Genomic DNA, 20,073 nt, shown 5'->3' on the forward strand with positions numbered 1-20,073 from the left:
CCAAAGCACCCGAGGGCAGGACAAGAAGTAATGGATGGAAGGTAATCAAGGAGAGAAGCAAGCTAGAACTAAGGAGAAATTTCCAGACAGTGAGACCAATTCATCAGTGGAACAGCTTTCCTCCAGAAGTTGTGGATGCTCTAACACTGGACGTTTTAAAGAAGAGATTGGACAACTTTTGGTCTGAAATGGGATAGGATTTCTTGCCTGAGCAGGGGGCTGGACTAGAAGACCTCAATGGACCCTTCCAACTCTGTTATTCTTTTATTTGAATGTATCAATTTCATAAGACATTATGAAAGAAGATTTGGGTTTTCTAGGTTATTCTCAGGCTGCTTGAAATTCCCCCTCCCCCCAAAAAATTTATCCTGATATTTTTGGGTTTGCTTAGAGAGCAAGGAGCTTCCTGATTGTGTAGTTTTTCTCTTACACAACATCGTATACCCCATCACAATCACATGATCACAGAGTTGTTGGCAGAGCCCTGCATTTCGAAACTAATTATCCGGCAGCTCTCTGAGCGAGATAAGGTTTGTGTTGATAAATATTTCCCTGAAAGACCATTTGCCAAGCCTTGCTTGACTGTGAACGAAAGGAATTCACGGTCATGTAAATAAAAGAGGTTTTGCCAGGACCAAGACTTTGCTTCATGCTTTTTAAGGAATCCTAGGTCAGAACAGCGGGAGGGCAAAGTATGCAGGTCAGAGGGAGGCCCACTCTCTCTCCACACAAGGAGACCTGGCTTTGTAACCAAAGCATCTTGAGTGATAGGATGGGAGACCACCAGGAGAGATCAGGAGGAGGAGACAAGGGGATGATGAAGGGACAGCAGATGTATTCCTCCCAAACTCCATTTTTGATAGCAGAGGCCAGATATAAGCACTCTATAGCCCGTATGTGGCCCATGGGCCTTGAGTTTGCCACCCCAGCTTTGGAGAAATTTGTGAACATCTATGTGCTCTTTTTTAATATAAGTTTATTTATAGTTTTTTCTTTGACATACATAACTGCTTAGTGAACAGTCTGTTGTCTGGGTCAATTTACTTTTTACACAATACTAATAACAGTAATTCTATTCAGGTATACATGGCAATGCTCTTTCAACTTCTAACATTTACGTCTACATAGCAATTGTAATATATTATATAGCAGTATATATAGTCATATTTTCCCCCACTTCTAATTTCTACCTCTATTTTCTAACTCTTAGTAAAGCAAATCCTATATTAAGAAGTATTCTGTATCTTGCCAATTTCAGCATTTCAATTCTTATTGACTATTTGACAAATCTCCCATGCCCCTCCTTTGGGATCTTGTTTTCCCTTACATCACTCATATTTAATCTCAATATGTCATCTGCCTCTACATCTACCTCTCTGTTGAATCTCCAGCACACCCATCAATGACCCTTCCATCACTTTTTGGAGCTCTTTCTCTTTGTCCTCTTCTATATTTTGATCTCTTCACTGTTTCCAAGGTGGCCCTGTGGGCCAGATCTAAGCACCCCATGGCTCATATGTGGCCTCCAGGCCTTGCTTTTGACACCTCAGCTTTAGATGAATTTGTGGACGTCTGTGTATTCTCAATATAGCTTTGTTATTGTTAGTTGCAAAGGTGTGTCCGACCCATTGCAACCCCGTGGACAACATTCTTCCAGGCCTTCCTATCCTTTACCATCCTCTGTAGTCCCTTTAAGCTTACGCTTTAAGCTGCTGCTATCATGATTCCATCCAACCACCCCATTCTTTGTTGTCCCCTACTTCTTTTGGCCTCAATCTTTCCCAGCATTAGGTTCTCCTCCAGTGAGTCCTTCCTTCTCATTAGGTGGCCAAAGTACTTGAGTTTCATCTTCAGGATCTGGCCTTCTAAAGAGCAGTCAGAATTGATATCCTCTAGGACTGACCGGTTTGATTGCCTTGCAGTCCAAGAGACTCACAGGAGTCTTCTCCACCACCATAGTTCAAAGGCCTCAATTCATTGGTGCTCAGCCTTCCTTATGGTCCAACTTACACAGCCATCCATTGCAACTGGGAAAACCATAGCCTTCACTATACACACTTTTGTTGGCAGGGTGAGGCTTCTGCTTTTTAGTATGCTGTCTAGATTTGCCAAGAACAATCATCTTTTAATTTCTTGGCTTCAATAGAGCAAGCAATGCTGATTAAAATGTAACTCTCTCAAGTGCATGGATGGTTTGATCTAAAATGCTCTAGAACCCAGACAATAACTGGATTTCAACCTCCTTTCAAATGAAAGTGGTTTATACATTACTAAATACACACACTGACAAAGATGCTAGATTTAAAAAGAGCAACTTTGTGTCGCAATTCAGCCACCAGGAACTCCTAACGGAAACTTTTAATTTGGTCATAGGAGCAATCCATTAATAATTTTTTAAAATAAATTTTTATTCAACGTTTTTCCAACATTAAAATCACAGTTACACTCTTGCAGCTTTCCATCAGGAGTTTGTGTCTGCATGCATAATTCGTGTGAATCCTATACACTTTGTCTAATTCATTTTCCACTTCTTGCTTGTTTTTTTCCCCAAGGGTTCAGCCAAGAGTTCTGCCATTAATTTTGGACGTTCTTCCTCCTTACTTTCAACTATATTTTGGAATTGAAGATGAAATGTTGATTTCTCCATCTCTACATTTATTATGGCTTTTTCCAGTTCTTTATTTACTGCCAACATTCTACTTTTTGTTTTATCTAATATTTTTTCCGTTTGTTCCATTCCGGCTTCCACTATTTTTACTTTTTTGTTTATTTTGTGTCCATTAATAAATTATCTAGTTATATCCCAAGAGAAACAGGGAGATGATCTTCATAACAGGTCTAGGTAGAACCTCCACGGAGTACACATTGATCAGTGTTGGAGCCCAGACAACAACTGAGAGTGGGGAGGACAGCCAAGAAGATTATAGGAAGGTCACTACATGTTATTTAGGATACTGCATATGAGCACTATGTGCTTAGAGCTCAAAGCATTGTGAGAGAACCCCGACAAACACTTTATGGTCTGTTTCTGTTGCTCCTCTATGGTGGGGGAGCTTTCAAAATAATTATAGCAGGACTATTATGATAGATTCTGTAACAGCTTTGTTCCTTATAGCATCCATCTGTAAATTTGCAGGATTCTTTTTTTTTTTGTCATGTATATGTATACATCCAAACTGGACTCTGTTGTTCCTCTGTGCCATATATTATATGTAGGCATATGCATATCATTATTATTATTTTATTTGTCATATTTCACTTTCAAAACTATATATACAGCAGTATTTTTCTGTTTACATTGGTTTTTTATTAGCTATTTTGTTTCGCAGATTCCATCAATTTTGTTTGTTTTCACTAGATCCAGATATTATTTAAGGTTTAGAAAATGAATAAACCGTAATAATGAGTCTTCACAACTGGTCTTCCTCCATAGTGTTTGGGTCTTCTGGGCTCTCCTGCTCTTCCTTGAAGACTCTTTGCAGAGCCACCTTCAATGATGCTCTGGGCTTATCCTTTCCCGTCTTCCTCCTTCCCATTAAGAAATAAAGGAGTGGGTTGACACTGCTGCTGAGAGCCGAACAACCTATCCCAACAGTCATGAGGAGAGGATTATAGGAACCAAAATACTCAATGGCATAAAAGACATTCATTGGGAGAGAAAGGAGGAGGAAGAAAAGGAGAGCCAGCAAGATGGTGGTGAGAAGTTTCCTTTGATTGCGCTGCGATTTAGACCTCACATGAATCCAGAGGATCACAGTAGACACAACCATGAGAGGCGTACAAAGTAAACCATTCACAATCAGCTGGTAAAGAAAATGTGACCTTCCAAAGCTGTTGGTCTGATGCAGAATGTAGTGCACTGCAGAGAGCAGGAAGGAGAAGATCCAGATGAGGCCACAAACAAAAGGAGACAGATGTGGTGGACGATGGCAGCGATGCCAGAGAGGGAAAAGGACAGCCACACACCTGTCCAGGCTGATGGCCGTCAGCAGAAACTGGCTGGCAGAATAGGTGAAGAAAAAGAACTCAGAAAATAAGAAGAAAAAGGTTCTGACAATGTAAGTTCGTTGACCCAGAGATAACACCTCCACAAAGATTGCTGCAATAATGAGGGATACAATGACCCCAAAATCAGCAATGGAGAGATTGAGGATTAAAGTGGTGAAAGGATTCCTCTTAATGCGATAGGCCAGGAGGTAAATTGTGCTTCCATTTCCCACCAGGCCTAAAATGCAGATAATGACAATGACACCATTAAAAAGGTTTCGTGTTAAATTGTTGGGCAGTTGCTCATATGGGTAAGGATAAATTTCTGGTATTCTGGCAATATTGGAAACAATTTCCACAATTTCTGTTGTGTTGAAAGGAGTGCTGACATGTTCAGGATCACTCACATCAGGTTTAGGAATATTCCGACTGATTTCATCTGGCACAGATCTCCTGATAATGAAAAGATACCAAAAGAGAATCAGTCCTTCTAACAGAAATGTATATACACGCATGCACACATATATACACACACAGTTTTTTTAAAACTTACATCAATATTTTTTTCAGTCTTGGGAGTATCCATATGGGTCAACATAAAAGGAAAAAAGAATAACATCCCATATTTGTATACTATAGGCCCATGATGGCGAACCTATGGCATGCATGCCCAAAGTGGCACATGGAGCCATGTCACATGGCACATGCAGTGTTGCCTGTTCCTCGTCTGGGTTTCTGGGGTGCATGCATGCCCAATGATCAGCTGGCCTTTGTGCCTGTGGTAGTGCCGGAAACTGAAAGAACTGGACTTCCATTTTCCTGCAGGAGCATGCATGCTGGACAGCTGATCGTCACATGTGCATGCACTCCAGAAACTGAAACACTAGATGGCTGGCATGCATACATGCTCCAGAAACTGGAACTTCATTTTTGGGCATGTGCATGCGCCTTGAGAATCTCCTCTTCCAGGATGGAGGCCCGGATGAGCGCACAAACTTCCTTTCCGGCACTCGGTGCTGAAAAGGTTTGCCATCACTGCTATAGGCCATCTAACCAAGCAGAAGAAATAGATGAACTTTTTGCCAAAAGTTTTACCAAAAGTTAACAAAGGTGTATAAAGAACATGCCACTGTAGTAGTGGTGAATTTTAATTACCTAGATATTAACTTGGAGACAAAACAGGGGTGAAACTCAGCAGGTTCTGACAAGTTCTGGAGAACCAATAGTGGAAATTTTGAGTAGTTTGGAGAATCGGCAAATGCCACCTCTTGAGGGCCCCAGAGTGGGGTGGGAAGGTAGCTGTGGCTACCTGCACCCTGGTTCAACCTGCTGATTCCATCACTGGCTATTGGGGGCGAACATCTGGCCCCTGTGGATCGGGTACGCAATTTGGGCGTCCTCCTAGATGCCCGCTGTCAATGGACGACCATGTGACAGCCGTGGCAAGGGGGGCGTTTCACCAGGTTTGCCTGGTGCGCCAATTGCATCCCCTATTGGACCGGAACGCCCTTCGCACAGTCACCCATGGGCTTGTGATGTCCCGGCTAGACTACTGTAACACTCTATACATGGGGCTCCCCTTGAGATGCACCCAAAGACTGCAGTTGGTTCAGAATGCGGCCGTGCGGGCAGTTTCGGGAGTCGCTAGATACTCCCACGTAACACCGCTCCTGCGCGGCTGCACTGGCTACCTGTAGCTTTTCGGGTGCGTTTCAAGGTGCTGATTATCATCTTCAAAGCGCTCCATGGCATAGGGCCTAGATATTTGCGGGATCGTATCCTGCCCCACACATCCCTTCGGCCTATTCGCTCACACAGAGAGGGACTCCTCCGGGTGCCATCGACTAGGCTGTGCCAGCAGGCGGCGCCCAGGGGAAGGGCCTTCTCTGTGATGTGCCCAACCGTCTGGAAGAACAACCACGGACCTCTACTCCTTCCGTAAGAAGCTAAAAACCCACCTGTTTAATCTAGCCGGCTTGGCCTAATTCCAGCTCTCCCACCTCAGTCTGAATTTTTAAATTTCGTGGGTGGTCTTAGGCTGAGTTTTTAATTTTTATAAATTTGTACAGGGGTTTAAAGTTTAATTCGATTTTACTATATTTATGATTATTTGTATGGTTTTTAATTTGATACCTGTACACCGCCCCGAGTCCCTTCGGGGAGAGGGGGCAGTCTAGAAATCAAATCAAATAAATAAATAAATAAAATCTTGCAATATCCTTCCCCTAGGAGTGGGGAGGAATGGGGATATTGCAGTTTCCTTCACCTGCTATGCCCACCAAGTCATGCCCACAGAACCAGTAGTAAAAAAAATTGAATTTCACCACTGCCCTGCACTGAATCCAAAAATCATCATTGGCTTTCTTGGACTGAAGTATCTGTACATCCCTCCCCCCCAATGTGCGTTAAGAACAACCTTAGTTGGGTAACTTCCTTTGTCCACAGGAGGTTTCCTTACCAGCAGCTGCAATGGGCAGGGAAGCAATTTTCCTTTTAGAGTGTTATGAAACAATTGGAAAATTACCTCCATTCCAGCAAAGAAAATATTTTATATCATAATATTCATACCCATGAGTGTATTCAGGCCAGAGGTAATAGAAGTCAGATTGTTTACCAGGATGACCTAAGGAAGAAATTTAAGTAAATAAAGGTTGTGATGCAGCAAGGGAGAAAAAATGCGAATATGTTTTAGAAAGTTCCTCCACACAGATTTGTGTCTTTCTGAATGGGAATCTCTGTATGCATAAATGAAATAATCCCCAGTGGATCCCCCCACCCCCGTGGTTGCTCAGATAGTCATTAGCCGATACTCAGTCCCTGTGGCTCTCTCTAAGATGCCCCAGAATATTTAACCTGATAATCAACTCAAAGATGCTCATTTTGAAGAAGAAACTATTTCCCCCAGTCTCGTTTTTCCTTTATTTTCAGAAATGCATCTTGGCCTCCAATCACATTTTTTTCCCTTAAAGTTCTCTTAAAGTACATGGAGATTGACTTCATCTCTCCTGTCCTCCGAAGGACAATTCTGGATGATCCTAGAGGAAATGGCAGGTATCAGCGTGTTCGCTTTCTTACATTACCTATGAAAGCTATGTTATGGAAAATTCCCTCGGGAAACACTTTGTGAATGCACCAGAGGTGGTATTCAGCCAGTTCTGTCAGTTTCTGGAGAACCGGTAGTGGAAATTTTGAGTAGTTCAGAGAACGGGCAAATAGGCTGGCCCCGCCCCTGCTGCCTTCCAGCTGATCTTCTCTTGTTGTCCTGAACAGGAGAATAGAGCTGGAAAGCAGGTTAGTGGGGTGGGGAGGGAATGGGGATTTTGCAGTATCCTTCCCCTGTCATGCCCACAAAGCCATGCCCACAGAACCAGAATCCCACCACTGGAAGGCACCCTTTGTGAATGTCTTCAATATGCCAACACAACTCCTAGCCTCAGAGGTTGATGGATCTTATGATTTGGTAATAGAGTTATACTTTTGGAATAAACTCACAAAGCATTATTAATCCCTTGAGGTTTTCATTATCAATTGTATTCACAAAGGCAAAGACATTGTATATAATATAGTTTTCATGCTTTTCATACCTTTTGAGTTATTAAATTCTTGCTCCATTGCGCAAAATGTGTTGTTTGTTTGCTAAGAAAGGTTCAATTCATTGGTTAGTTGGACAACCTGGGACACTGCAATTTAAGCGGAAATATAATTAATAAAAGAAAATAAACTTGTGCGTACTTCTGATTGTCAAAATGGTGTGTTCTTGGGAAATTCAATTCAATGGAAGGCAGGTTGTTAGCAATTATTTTTTCTGCAGTTCTAATTATCCATTGAAGTCTGTCTCTGTCTTGTTGGGTTGCAGAGCCAAACCAGACAGTTATGGAGGTGCAGATGAGAGACTCAATCATTCCTCTGTGGAACAGAATCAGCAGCTCTTTTGGGCAGTTTGAACTTTCTGAGTTGGCGCAGAAAGAACATTCTTTGTTGCGCTTTTTTGATGACTTTTTTGATGTTAGGTGTCCATTTTAAGTCTTGAGATATGATAGAACCTAGAAACTTGAAGGTCTCTACTGTTGATACTGTATTGTCTAGTATTGTAAGAGGTGATAGGATAGGAGGGTTTCTGCTAAAATCTAATACCATTTCTACCGTTTTGAGTCTATTTAGTTTAAGATTGTTCTCTTTGAACCACAAGGCTACCGTGTTTCCCCGAAAATACGACATGTCCTGCTAATAAGCCCAGGCCTGGTTTTTGCCTGGTTTTTGAGGTGGGTGTAAATATTCGCCCTCCCCCGAAAATAAGCCGTAGTGAAAGGGTGCCGTAGCAAGTACAGGAGGAAGCCCTTCCCTTCCCTGGTCACCTCAGCGCTTCTCGGCTCCTTAATCGGATCAGTTGAGCTGATCCGGCTGCCATTCAAAAAACAGCTGATTTGCGGGTGCTGCTCAGGCCGTGGCCTCCAGCAAGTGCAGCTGCTTTTGCCATTGATTACAGCCACCAAAGCAGTAGGAGGCCAAGTGATGCACCCCATGCGCCTTGCACCGGCCTTCCAAAGGGTACCATTATTTCGTCCCGACCCATGTGGCCCAGAGAGCCATGTGGATCGGGACAAAATAAGAGTAAAAAAAATGTGGAAAGCTGGTGCTACAGTACTCTTCAGAAGGCCGGCTTGAGTCTCCTGCTGCAAAAGTGGCTGCGCCCAAGACTGCTTTTGGGAGAGGAGGCAAAGGGGAAGCAATCACCTTCAACTTGCCCTTGCTTTCAGCCCCCACTTCAGCTGAGTTCAAGCAGAGAAGTGGCCCGCAGGGTTTCAGGAACAATGTTGAGGCTGACAGGAGTCAGGGCAGGGGGGAATGTCCAGTGCGGCCCCAGTGCTCTTCTTTCCTTGTAAATTGTATCTTGGGAGTGGGAAATGGCATTCCCAGGAAGGGTGGGTATGTCGATATGTGTATAAAAAACACAAAGCGAGGGAGCCAGCAGCCGCAGATTAAGGAGCTTTGTGAAACATTATGCCTAAACGCAAAGTTTGGCAAGGGAGCGAGAAGAGATACTTCCCTCTCTTGGCAGTGTTTTGCTTGAAAATATTTGAGAATCAGCCAGAGAGAAGGAAGAATTAACCCTGCGAGGAGATGCTGCCGACACTGCTGCCTGCAGAGACACAGACAGAGCGAAGTTCATTGAAGACTTCTCCGGCCAGCCCACAAGACTATCTGAAGGGGGGGGGGAGATTTCCTGCACATCAGCAGCGGCGTCTTCTCACAAGGCTTCTTCTGACATCCCCAGTTGTATGGATTTCCATGCCTTCCTTTACGGGATGTTGCTTCCCACCTGGGACATTGGGAGAAGCCCTGTGAGGAGACGCCGCTGCCAATGTGCAGGAAATCCCCCCCCCTGCAGATCATCCTTTCAAAACGTAGTTTCACCAGGATGAAGAGGTGGCTGGAGGCGGCATTTGCATCAGGTTGGGCTCCTCACTATTTTGTCCAGGGAAGTTGAGCTCGCGTGATTTTTTTTTGCAGGGTGCTTCCCTGCAGAAAACAGCGAGAAACACGACGGAGCTGCAAGTCTTGGGTAGGATGCGTGTCTCGCAGCCCAAATCCTCCCACTCCGCCCCAATGCTAACAGAATCCAGGCTGCTTCCCTTCCCCACCGTCTCTTTAGAGAGAGGAGTGGCAGGTGGGGTGGGGGACAAGAGAGAGGCGTGGAGTGAGATGTGGCTTCTCTCGACATCTCTTCTCCCCCCCCCCCCACTCGCTGGGCATGGCAGGCTTCCTATGCAGCTTCCAAGACAGGGCAGAGAGGAGGCAAAATGCTCACCCCTGGGGATGAATCAGATGCTTCACTGGAGAAACTGCCCCACGCCAACCCGGGCTTCCTAAATCTCTCACTCCCCAGATTGTCCCCCTCACAAAGAAAGCCCAACCCGATGCAGGGCAGTGACAGGACACGTCAGAGCAGTACTGGCCATTGCTCGGCCGGCTCAAAGAACAGGCAGGGGAGGCGAAGGGGGCGACAGAACATGCAGTCCCATGCTTGCTGCCTCCTGCATCCCCAAAATAATAAGACACCCCCCCCCCGATAATAAGACCAACGCCATATTTCACAGGTCAAAATAAAATAAGACCCTATCTTATTTTCGGGGAAACACGGTAGTTGTTCAACTTCCCATTCTGAATGCAGATTCATCGTTGTCTCGAACGAGACCAATCACTGTTATATCATCTGCAAACTTCAGCATTTTAACAAACAGATTTTTTGAGATGTAGCCATTGGTGTATAGAGAGAAGAGAAGTAGAGAGAACACACAAGCCTGGGGGGTTCCTATTGAGATTTATTGGAGTCGGGCATGAGAATGCTGGAAAAACAATTGCTGCTGAACAGTTCTATTATTGGTCAGAGAATTCTTCAGCATTAGGTGATCCCATCCTGATGGTCCCCAGGTCCTACCCTGACCTCAAAAAAGGAGAACTTTGAAAATAACAGTTACAAAAACCGAAGCATACCTGATGATGCTAAGGATCTCCAAACAGAGCCAGCAGGTCTCTTTCAGAATCTAAGGATATGAGCTCTTTTTCAATGGCTCCCGTTGGCCTCCACTCGATGCAGTTAGGTCCTGCTTCAGAGAAAAAGCTGCAAACTTTCCCAGATAGAAAAAAAAAACAAGTTCTGTAATATGCGTCTCTGACTTTCACAATTTAAAGTGTAATCGCCCACAAGATCAAAGGAAGTGCTTGAAGATACCATCATATCACAAGGGGATAGGAGTTTTAAGGTCATGAATTGAGATTTGGATCATGTGGTGACTTATGGTACAATAACTGAAAAGTAGCATTTAAGAATCCTTTTACTAGAAGTGCCCTAACTAGAGTTTGCCAAGTTGCTTATATATGCAAAAATGGAAGGAAGAGTACATACCCCACAGTTGAAGTACTGGAATTTGAAAGTAAGAAGATGATGAAATTGATTGCTCTGCTTAGAGACAATAATTTGAACAAATTTCTTGTGACTTGTAGATCACTGTTTTATGGGTTTGTATATTATGCTAAGCAAAAGATTGACTGTGGTTTATATACAAGCCATGCTTGTTAGATCAGCACATTCTGTGAAGCCAGAAAACTGAGATTAATGCCATCAACTCTGGCTTAGCACTCTGTGTGAACTCTCCTAAGGTAGTTTGACAGAGTTCATATGCTTTGGTTGGTGTTCCCTCAAAGTAGAAGGTTTACAATACAATAGCAGAGTTGGAAGGGACCTTGGAGGTCTTCTAGTCCAACACCCTGCCTAGGCAGGAAACCCTATACCGTTTCAGACAAATGGCTACCCAACATCTTCTTAAAGACTTCCAGTGTTGGGGCATTTACAACTTCTGGAGGCAAGCTGTTCCACTGATTAATTGTTCTATCTGTCAGGAAGTTTCTCCTCAATTCTAAGTTGCTTGCCTCCTTGGTTAGTTTCCACCCATTGCTTCTTGTTGTACCCTCAGGTGCCTTGGAGAATAGTTTGACTCCTCTTCTTTGTGGCAACCCCTGAGATATTGGAACACTGCTATCATGTCCCCCCTAGTCCTTCTTTCTATTAAACTAGACATACCCAGTTCCTGCAACCGTTCTTCATATGTTTTAGTCTCCAATCATCTTTGTTGCTCTTCTCTGCACTCTTTCTAGAGTCTCCACATCTTTTCTACACCGTGGCGACCAAAACTGAATGCAGTATTCCAAGTGTGGCCTTACCAAGCATTATAAATTGGTATTAACACTTCATGTGATCTTGATTCTATCCCTCTGTTGATGCAGCCTAGAACTGTGTTGGCTTTTTTGGCAGCTGCTGTACACTGCTGGCTCATATTTAAATGGTTGTCCACTAGGATTCCAAGATCCCTCTCACAGTTACTACTGTTGAGCAAGGTACCACCTATACTGTACCTGTGCATTCCGTTTTTCTTGCCTAAATGTAGAACCTCACTTTTTTCACCATTGAATTTCATTTTATTAGATAGTGCCCAACGTTCACGTTTGTCAAGATCCTTCTGTATCTTAAGCCTATCTTTTGGAGTGTTGCCTATTCCTGCCAGTTGGCTATTCCTGCCTGATTTCTGATCAGTACAGTCATCATTTTTGATATCTCTTCTATCTCAGGAAGGCAGGAAAAATAAAGTTAGATGAGTCACATCTGCCATTATCTGCAAATTTGATGAGTTCCCCATTTATTCCCTCATCCAAATCATTGATTTGTTGCCTCCCAGGCTATACCTAAATAAACCACACCAAAGATAGAGATGAAATCCATTTTATTCTTTCCAGAGTAGGTCACATGAGGATTCCCAAATCAAAGGACCAGGGACAAAACTTTCCAGCATTTTTTTGCCCATGCTTGCAGAAAAAGCATCCTGGGATTTTAGAGATTATCAAAGCAACCACATCTAGCAGGCATTTCTGATCAGTACAGTCAGCATTTTTGATATCTCTTCTATCTCAGGAAGGCAGGAAAAATAAAGTTAGATTAGTCACGTCTGCCATCTATCAATTGCCTGTGTTTTCTGCAGCACCACAGCTGTAGACCCTTAAATGACCGAGCAACAGGATAGCTTTTGCAGCCCAATTTGTCACTTTAGCTATGTATGTGAACATTTTTCTCAGAAGGAGCATGGAAGGCCATTCGAAATATTACAATGGCTGAAAAGTTCAAAATGACTGAATCAGTGTCATGGACCAGTTGAAGCTTCCAAGTACACTTCAAGGACAGTCTCATGTAAGGTGTATTGTCGCAGTCCAGCCTGGAGGTAATGAGTGACCAAGAGCAGGGCCTCTTGGTCCAAGAATACATGCAATGGATACACAGCCTTAAGCTATGCAAAAATGCTCCTAGGCTACAGTAGCTGTGGATCAGTGGTGGGATTCAATTTTTTTATTGCCGGTTCTGTGGGCATGGCTTGGTGGGCTTGGCAGGGGAAGAATATTGTAAAATCTCCATTTCCTTCCAATCAGCTGGGGCTCGGGAGGCAGATAATAAATGGGGGTGGGGCCAGCCAGAGGTGGTATTTACCGGTTCTTCAAACTACTCAAAAATTTCACTACCGGTTCTCCAGAACTAGTCAGATCCTGCTGAATACCACCTCTGGTGTGGATGCAGCTCCTCCCAGGTCATCAGTTAGAGAGACAAATTTGTTATAGCCCTGTATCACGGATCTCAATTGCAAAACACTTTCAGTTATGGTACCATTATTATCATAATTTTTGACATGGTTCTGGGTAGTTAGTTTATAGCACTGGAGGGATCCTTCTTGCTTTCCACATCTTTCCCTAGTCTTCAAGATGAACTCTGACAATATACTTTTTCGAAGGAAACAAAATAAGCTCACATTTTATTTTTGTAGCAAGAGACACATTTTTTAAGTCAAGTGATAGATAAGATTAGAGACAAGTTAGAACTACATTTTTACAGAGGGGTGAAACTCTTTTTGTAGATTTCTCTCTGCTTTCAGGAGCTTCATCTTCCTTGAAGACTCTTTGAAAGATGATCTTGATACTTTCCCTGCTCTGAGCTCCTTTCTTCCTCCCAACCAGATAATAGATCCCTGGGTTAATAGGTATCTGATGTGATGTTGCCTAGCTTTACCTTCTGCTTTATGAATAGAGTAGCCTGGCTTTACAAAATATCCATTCACAATGCTTAGCCCCTTCAGGCTTCTGCTTGAGGCTGTCTTCCTATGGCAGAAACACATGATAAGAAAATATTGAAAATCTGACCAATTAATCTATTTTGATTCTTGGCTTGTCTTGGCTTTTTCTTTCTATGTAACAATTTTGCTACCACTTCCCTTTAGACAGCTCACCAGTTAGGAACAAAACTGCTGATGTGAGCATTCTCTTCCTCTTTTTTCCATATCTATTTGTTATTAGCATCAGGGAGAAAGGAGGAGGAGGAGGAGAAAGAGAAGAAGAAGAAGAAAAAGAAGAAGAAGAAGAAGAAGAAGAAGAAGAAGAAGAAGAAGAAGAAGAGGAGGAGGAGGAGGAGGAGGAGGAGGAGGAGGAGGAGGAGGAGGAGGAGGAGGAGGAAGATGATGATGATGAAGAAGAAGATGAAGAGGAGGAGGAGGAGAAGAAAAGAAGGAGGAGGAGGAGAGGGGGGAGGAGCCCTGAAAGCCAGAGAGCATTTCTCCTCCTTTCTCCTTATATCAAAGAGAATCAAATGGTCTCTGCAGATCTCCAAGATCATTTCATTCTTCCTGTACAGAATATTCTGTCCTCCCAAGTTTCTAGGGAGCCGAAATTTCATTAAACTACATTAGATTACTCTACACTACACTAAAGTAAACTATACAACAAATAATAAAATAAAATGAAGCATAGAATAAAACATATATAACACCAACCGTAAAATGATCTCTGTAGAAGATCTCAAAAGAAACCTTTTGGCAGAAATATGAGTAATTCCTCTGGCAGAATGCAGGGTAGAAAAAGTAGGCAAAAGGTAAGCGAAAGAATCTCCAATAAACGTGTCGTGATAAAAGATTAACACTAAGTGCAATGTCAGGTCTGGTCCAACTACTAATGTATAATAGTGAACCAATGACTGAACGATAAAGTTTTTGGTCCTCGAACTCAGGACTTGGTTCATGTGTCAAGCTGTGAAAATCTGTTTGCATGGGTGTCTTTGTTGCGTTAGCATCTTTCATGTTGCAATGATGCAAAATATGGTCAATTTTCTCCTCTTGTGAAAGACTAAACCCCTTCTGTGTCTTTTCAATCTGAACACCTAAATAAGTGCTAATGTGTCCTAAAGATTTTAGTGTGAAGTATCTCTGCAAACTTTTAGCAAAAATCTCACTCATTTTCTCATTTGGACCAATGTAAACAATGTCATCAACATAAACAAGAATTATCTCATATGCATTGTTAGATCTTTTTGTGAACACGCATTCATCAGTTTCAGACTTAATAAAGGCCATTGAATTTAGTTTGTCAGTAAGACACAAATACCACATTAAACCTGACTGTTTCAGACCATAAAGACTTTTCTTCAGGAACCAGGTATCCCCTTCTTGCTTTCGGAATCCTGGAGGGCTTCTCACGTAGATCTCTTCATCTAGGTCTGCATGTAGATAAGCTGTGTCCACATCAAATTGGAAAACTTCTAAACCAAGAATAGTTGCAGTGGTTAAAGCAATTTTTACACTTTCAGTTCTGACTGTTGGTGAGTAAGTGTTTATGTAGTCCTCAGGATAACGTTGAGCGAAACCCTGAGCTACAAGTCTGGCTTTGTACAAAGACTCACCATTCGGTTTCTTCTTGATTCTGTAAACCCATCGAGTGCCAATGACTTTCTTGTTTGCTGGAGGTTTTGCAGGTGTGAATACATTAAGTTTCTTTAAACTGTCCATTTCATCCTGCATTGCATCATACCATTTGTCTTGCTCTGAATCAGGAAGCTGTTTGATTTGTGTGAATGTCTCAGGAGGAAGAGTAACTTTACAAATCAAAGGTAATGGTGTTTTTGTCAGTTGCCATGAATATCGTTGTGGAGGGATTCCTTTTGTGACCCTCTTGGAACGTCTCGGAACAACAGTCCAGTCTTCTTCTTCTTCTTCGTCCTCGTCCTCATGTTCGTCGCTAGCATCAGCATCTGCAGCTTGCGAAGACGGAACATCAGGTTGTGAAGAACTGGTAGAAGGAATATCTGCCTGTGAATTGTCATCAGGCTGCGTGGCATCTGGAACATCATCTCTAGGAAAATAAACTCCAGGATCATTGGAATGAATCCTGGACCAGTCAATGTCTTCCTCAAAATTAGCAGATTGTGAAATGACAATCACATGTTTAGGATCAATGAATTTACACCATTTTGAGTTATCATCAATACCCATAAATCTCAGTCTCTTTGCTACTGGACCTCTCTTTGTTCTTTGACTTAAAGGAGTATTCACCATAGCGTATGAACCAAAAATGTGGAGGTTCTTGAGATCAGGCTTGTAGCCATACAGCATGTAGAAAGGAGTTTGATTGATTACACTGCTCCAAGTACGGTTGACAATGTAATCGGCATATTTGATTGCTTCACCCCAGTATATGCTACCGAGATTGGCATCTTCTAGGAGACAACGCATCATGATTTGCAGAACTCCTTGTCTTCTTTCTACGACTCCGTTATGAGCCGGTGTATATGGAGCGGATGTCTGATGAAGAATTCCATTCTTACGCATCCAGTCCTGGAAACGCTGAGACATGAATTCTGCACCACGGTCACTCTGGATTCTGGCGATACGAACTTGGTATTGTGTAGAAACAAAAGCTGCAAAGTCTTTAAAGATCTGAAAGGTCTAAGATTTCTCTCTCATAGGATATACAAATCCATATCTAGAATTATTATCTACAATTGTTATGTAATACTTTCTACCACCAAATGATGGTGGGAAAGGACCCACTATGTCAGTGTGTACCAAATCAAAAATGCGTGTTGACAGGCGTGTAGCGTGTTTGGGAATTGCAGCTGCCTGCCTGCCTCTCTCATTATATTTTCTCTATTATGGAGGATTGTAAGTGTTAAGACCCTAAAGTATCAAAGAGAGATATACTTTGCACTGCTCCTCCCATATTTGGGCATACCAGGGGTTGTACCACAAATACATATCTATTTCCCTGGCTCAGCTGATAAGGAGGAGAGCCTGTGGCTTAGTGGCTAATACAACTGCCCAATATGTAATACAGCCCTGGTTCGAATCCCAGTAAGGGTATGGCTAGCTGATGAGAGCTAAATAGCTTGACATAGATCTATACATCCCAGCGACCCGGGCGGCACGACGACGACATCGGCGATGCTAACAAGGCCGAATTGGAGGGTGAGGACCGTTGGAAGGCCATTCGGGGGTTGAACGAGGCTCGAGATGCTGGAGGCCGATAGAAGGCCTGCGGTAGAGCCGTAGGCCGGCCGGAGCAGCACTCGGGCCAGGACTAACAGCGGGGGGGGGGGCGCTGAAGCAGGGGGAGGCAGGCTACGATGGGTCTAGTCCTTAAAGATCTATGCTGGAGCCTGGCAGAAGGAGGGAGACCTGTGGCACCAGGGGCAGGATGGCTTTGTGCCCAGGAGACCGGCAGGAGGCTTCCATTGGCAGGAGGTTTAGTGCCAGGAAGGCAAAGGATTTATCAACCCCTGCCATCTGCCATCTACCTGCCATGGCTGTGCCCAGGTGCCCCTCGCTGACCATCAATAACCATTTATAACTACCTGCCCACTTGTTATTTTGACTATCTATAACCGCTGACTGCTGTGCGTGCCTGCGTGACTACCCCCCACCATCTTTCACCCGTTTACCATCAAATTTACCATCAATTTTACCATCAAATTTCATCAAATATCTACTTAGACTGTCTGCCTCACCCACACCACAGACTGCCTCCTGGCCTCTACCTATTTACCATCTACTTTCCACCTATTCACTATCTACTTACCATCCACTTATCATCCACGTACTGACTTACCATCTGATGTGGAACCTGGCTTGCTGACTCAATTTAACATCTATAGCACCCTGGCCCTTGCTACAGCTCCCCCCAGTATATATTCGAGGTCAGACTTGCTCCTGCTGCGGGAGTCCCCCCTCTCGCAGACATGGCCCTTTGCCCTTTCAAGGGCCCACACCTTAATGATGGGTTTGTTAACCCCGAGAGGTGGAGGAAGCGAAGACTTAGGGGGTTTTGGACCGAAAAACCAGGAAACTAATGACAATGCACTACAGTTTACATCCACATGGTGATATTGATAGACTATACCTACCCCGAAAATGAGGTGGCAGAGGATTATTACAAGTGAAGCAAATAGTTGAAGAAGAAAAACATGCACTGGCTGATTATTTAAAAGAAAGTCAAGAACATCTATTAATCGAAGTAAAGAACAAAAATCTATTGAAGGCCCAACAGACGAAACAAGAATGCAGAAAAGATGTGATAAAATTAAGAATGGAGAGTTGGCAGAACAAAGCATTGCATGGCCAATTCCTGGAAAAAATAAAAGATAAAGTGGACAGTGAACAAACTTGGTTATGGTTAACAGCAGGTACATTAAAGAAAGAAACAGAGTCACTAATCCTGGCTGCGCAAGAACAAGCTATCCGCACAAATGCCATTAAGGCCAAAATCGAAAAATCCTCTGATGATGCCAAATGTAGACTTTGCAAAGAGGCTGATGAAACTGTTGACCACATACTCAGCTGCTGAAAAAAATCGCGTACACTGACTATAAAATGCGGCACAATTCAGTGGCACAAATGATCCACTGGAATTTGTGCAAAAATTATAATATTAAAACAGCAACAAACTGGTGGGAACATAAGCCTGAAAAAGTCGTTGAGGGTCAGATGGTGAAGATCTTGTGGGATTTTCGCATACAAACGGATAAAATACTGGTACATAATACATCAGACATCACACTGGTTGAGAAAAATAAGGTTACAATCATAGACATCGCAATACCAGGTGATAGCAGGGTCGAGGAGAAGGAACATGAAAAAGTCGCAAAATACCAGGACTTAAAAATTGAAATTCGAGTTCCGGTTCCGGTTGTGCAGAGCGACGGGCGTGTTTCGCTCGCCCTGCACGCTCTTGGTGGGCTCCCCCTTGATCGGGGGGGCACAGGGAGCCTTGAAGGGGTGCCCTGCTGAGGGGGCGGCTAGCTGGGAGTCCCCTGCATCTGCAGCGGCTGCAGGGGGGCTCCCTGCATTGCCCTAGGCATTGGGAGGCGAAAGGGGGTACGCGAGGAGCTTTCATGCTTCCGCGTGCTTTTGCATCGAGACAGCTGGATGAACCTGACAATTTGAAGGCTACAGCTGCAATGTGGTGAGGTGGAAACTCTCCCCGATTCCCTTCTTGACTGTTAATTGAAGGATTGCCAGCTTTTTTAAAGTTCTTCAATCTGTTCCTGGGTAGTGCGATTGGAGGGAGGGGGATTTCCCCCCCCCCTTGGAAAAGCGGCTTTGGACTGCTCTCTGCCCTCGGAGGAGGAGAGCGGAGAGCTTTTGAATGAAATCACACTCATAGCAAGCAAGCAGATGAATACCCTGCTGTAATTGTGAAAGAGAGGTGATGATCTGATTTTTTTTTGAAAACTTTGAAAACTTTTTATTTCTTAGATTTTTTTAGATTTTTGGTTTGTTGCCTTCTGATCCCAGTGCTGGCAAGGCAAGATGGCACACTTCCACTGTCTTTATGCACTTTGAAATCTGACTCCACCCATGGAAATTGCTGGCATTTTGTCTTTGTCTCCGTGACACTCAGAAATATCTCTTGATATACTGTATCCTGGACTTGGAATAATCGATTTCATTATCTGGATTTGAACTATAGAAAAGGTCCTTATTACTGTCTGGACTGCCTGCCTCGTGATCTCTCTTGGTTATCCCCTTTTATAGCTGCCATTTCATCGTATGGACACAGACACCTCTGAGTTCTCTTTATTAAAATGGCACCGAAAAGACCACCACCTGGGAAACCAGGCTTTGCTGGCTCTGCTCCAACATCCTCAACGTCCAGCCCCAGTGGACAACAGGACAACAGACATTAACATCTTTATTACAACCCAAAGCCCCAGAGGAGGACTTAACTCAGCAGTTGCTTCAAAAGATTTTAAAGGGGCAGGAGGACTTGAAAAATCAACTGAAAGAAATGAATGAACAGCTCAGAGAGAACCAAAACCGAACGGCTCAAAATACACAGAGACTGGAAGTTTTGGAGGAGGGGACGGCTGAGATGAGGGGGGAAGTGAGGGGGGGGGTCCAGAGAGGAAACCAAGAACTTGAGAACCATCAGATAAAAATGGAGTTTGAAAGGATGTCTTTTTTCCTTAGATTTCAAAATGTAATTGAGGCTGATGATGAAGATTTGAGGGAGATTATGACAAAATTATTGGCTGAATATATTAAAAGAGACAGAAGGCAGTTGGGATGGGATATTGACCTGATCTATAGAGTTAATTCAGCTTATGCTAGAACACACAATGTTCCAAGAGAGGTTCACATTAAATTTCTTAGAAAGACTACAAGAGATGAGATACTGAGTGCACAAAGGGGGCAAATGTTAAAATACAAGGATAGAGAGATAGTCATC

At 43.5% G+C, this 20,073-nt stretch overlaps 2 protein-coding genes across 1 annotated transcript; both read right to left on the minus strand.

Moving 5' to 3' along the window:
• Positions 1–20,073, minus strand: part of LOC309391039 (mas-related G-protein coupled receptor member H-like) — a 145,080-nt gene that overhangs the window by 35,791 nt on the left and 89,216 nt on the right.
• LOC309391659 (proto-oncogene Mas-like) lies at positions 2,999–4,502 on the minus strand (the record flags this gene model as incomplete). Its single annotated transcript, XM_081952325.1, has 1 exon — positions 2,999–4,502. The coding sequence occupies one exon, from the start codon at positions 4,500–4,502 to the stop codon at positions 3,411–3,413; it is 1,092 nt and encodes a 363-aa protein (XP_081808451.1). The 3' UTR covers positions 2,999–3,410.

This window comes from Natrix helvetica (assembly GCF_964273705.1).
Source record: "Natrix helvetica genome assembly, chromosome: 4".
Taxonomy (NCBI): domain Eukaryota; kingdom Metazoa; phylum Chordata; class Lepidosauria; order Squamata; family Natricidae; genus Natrix; species Natrix helvetica.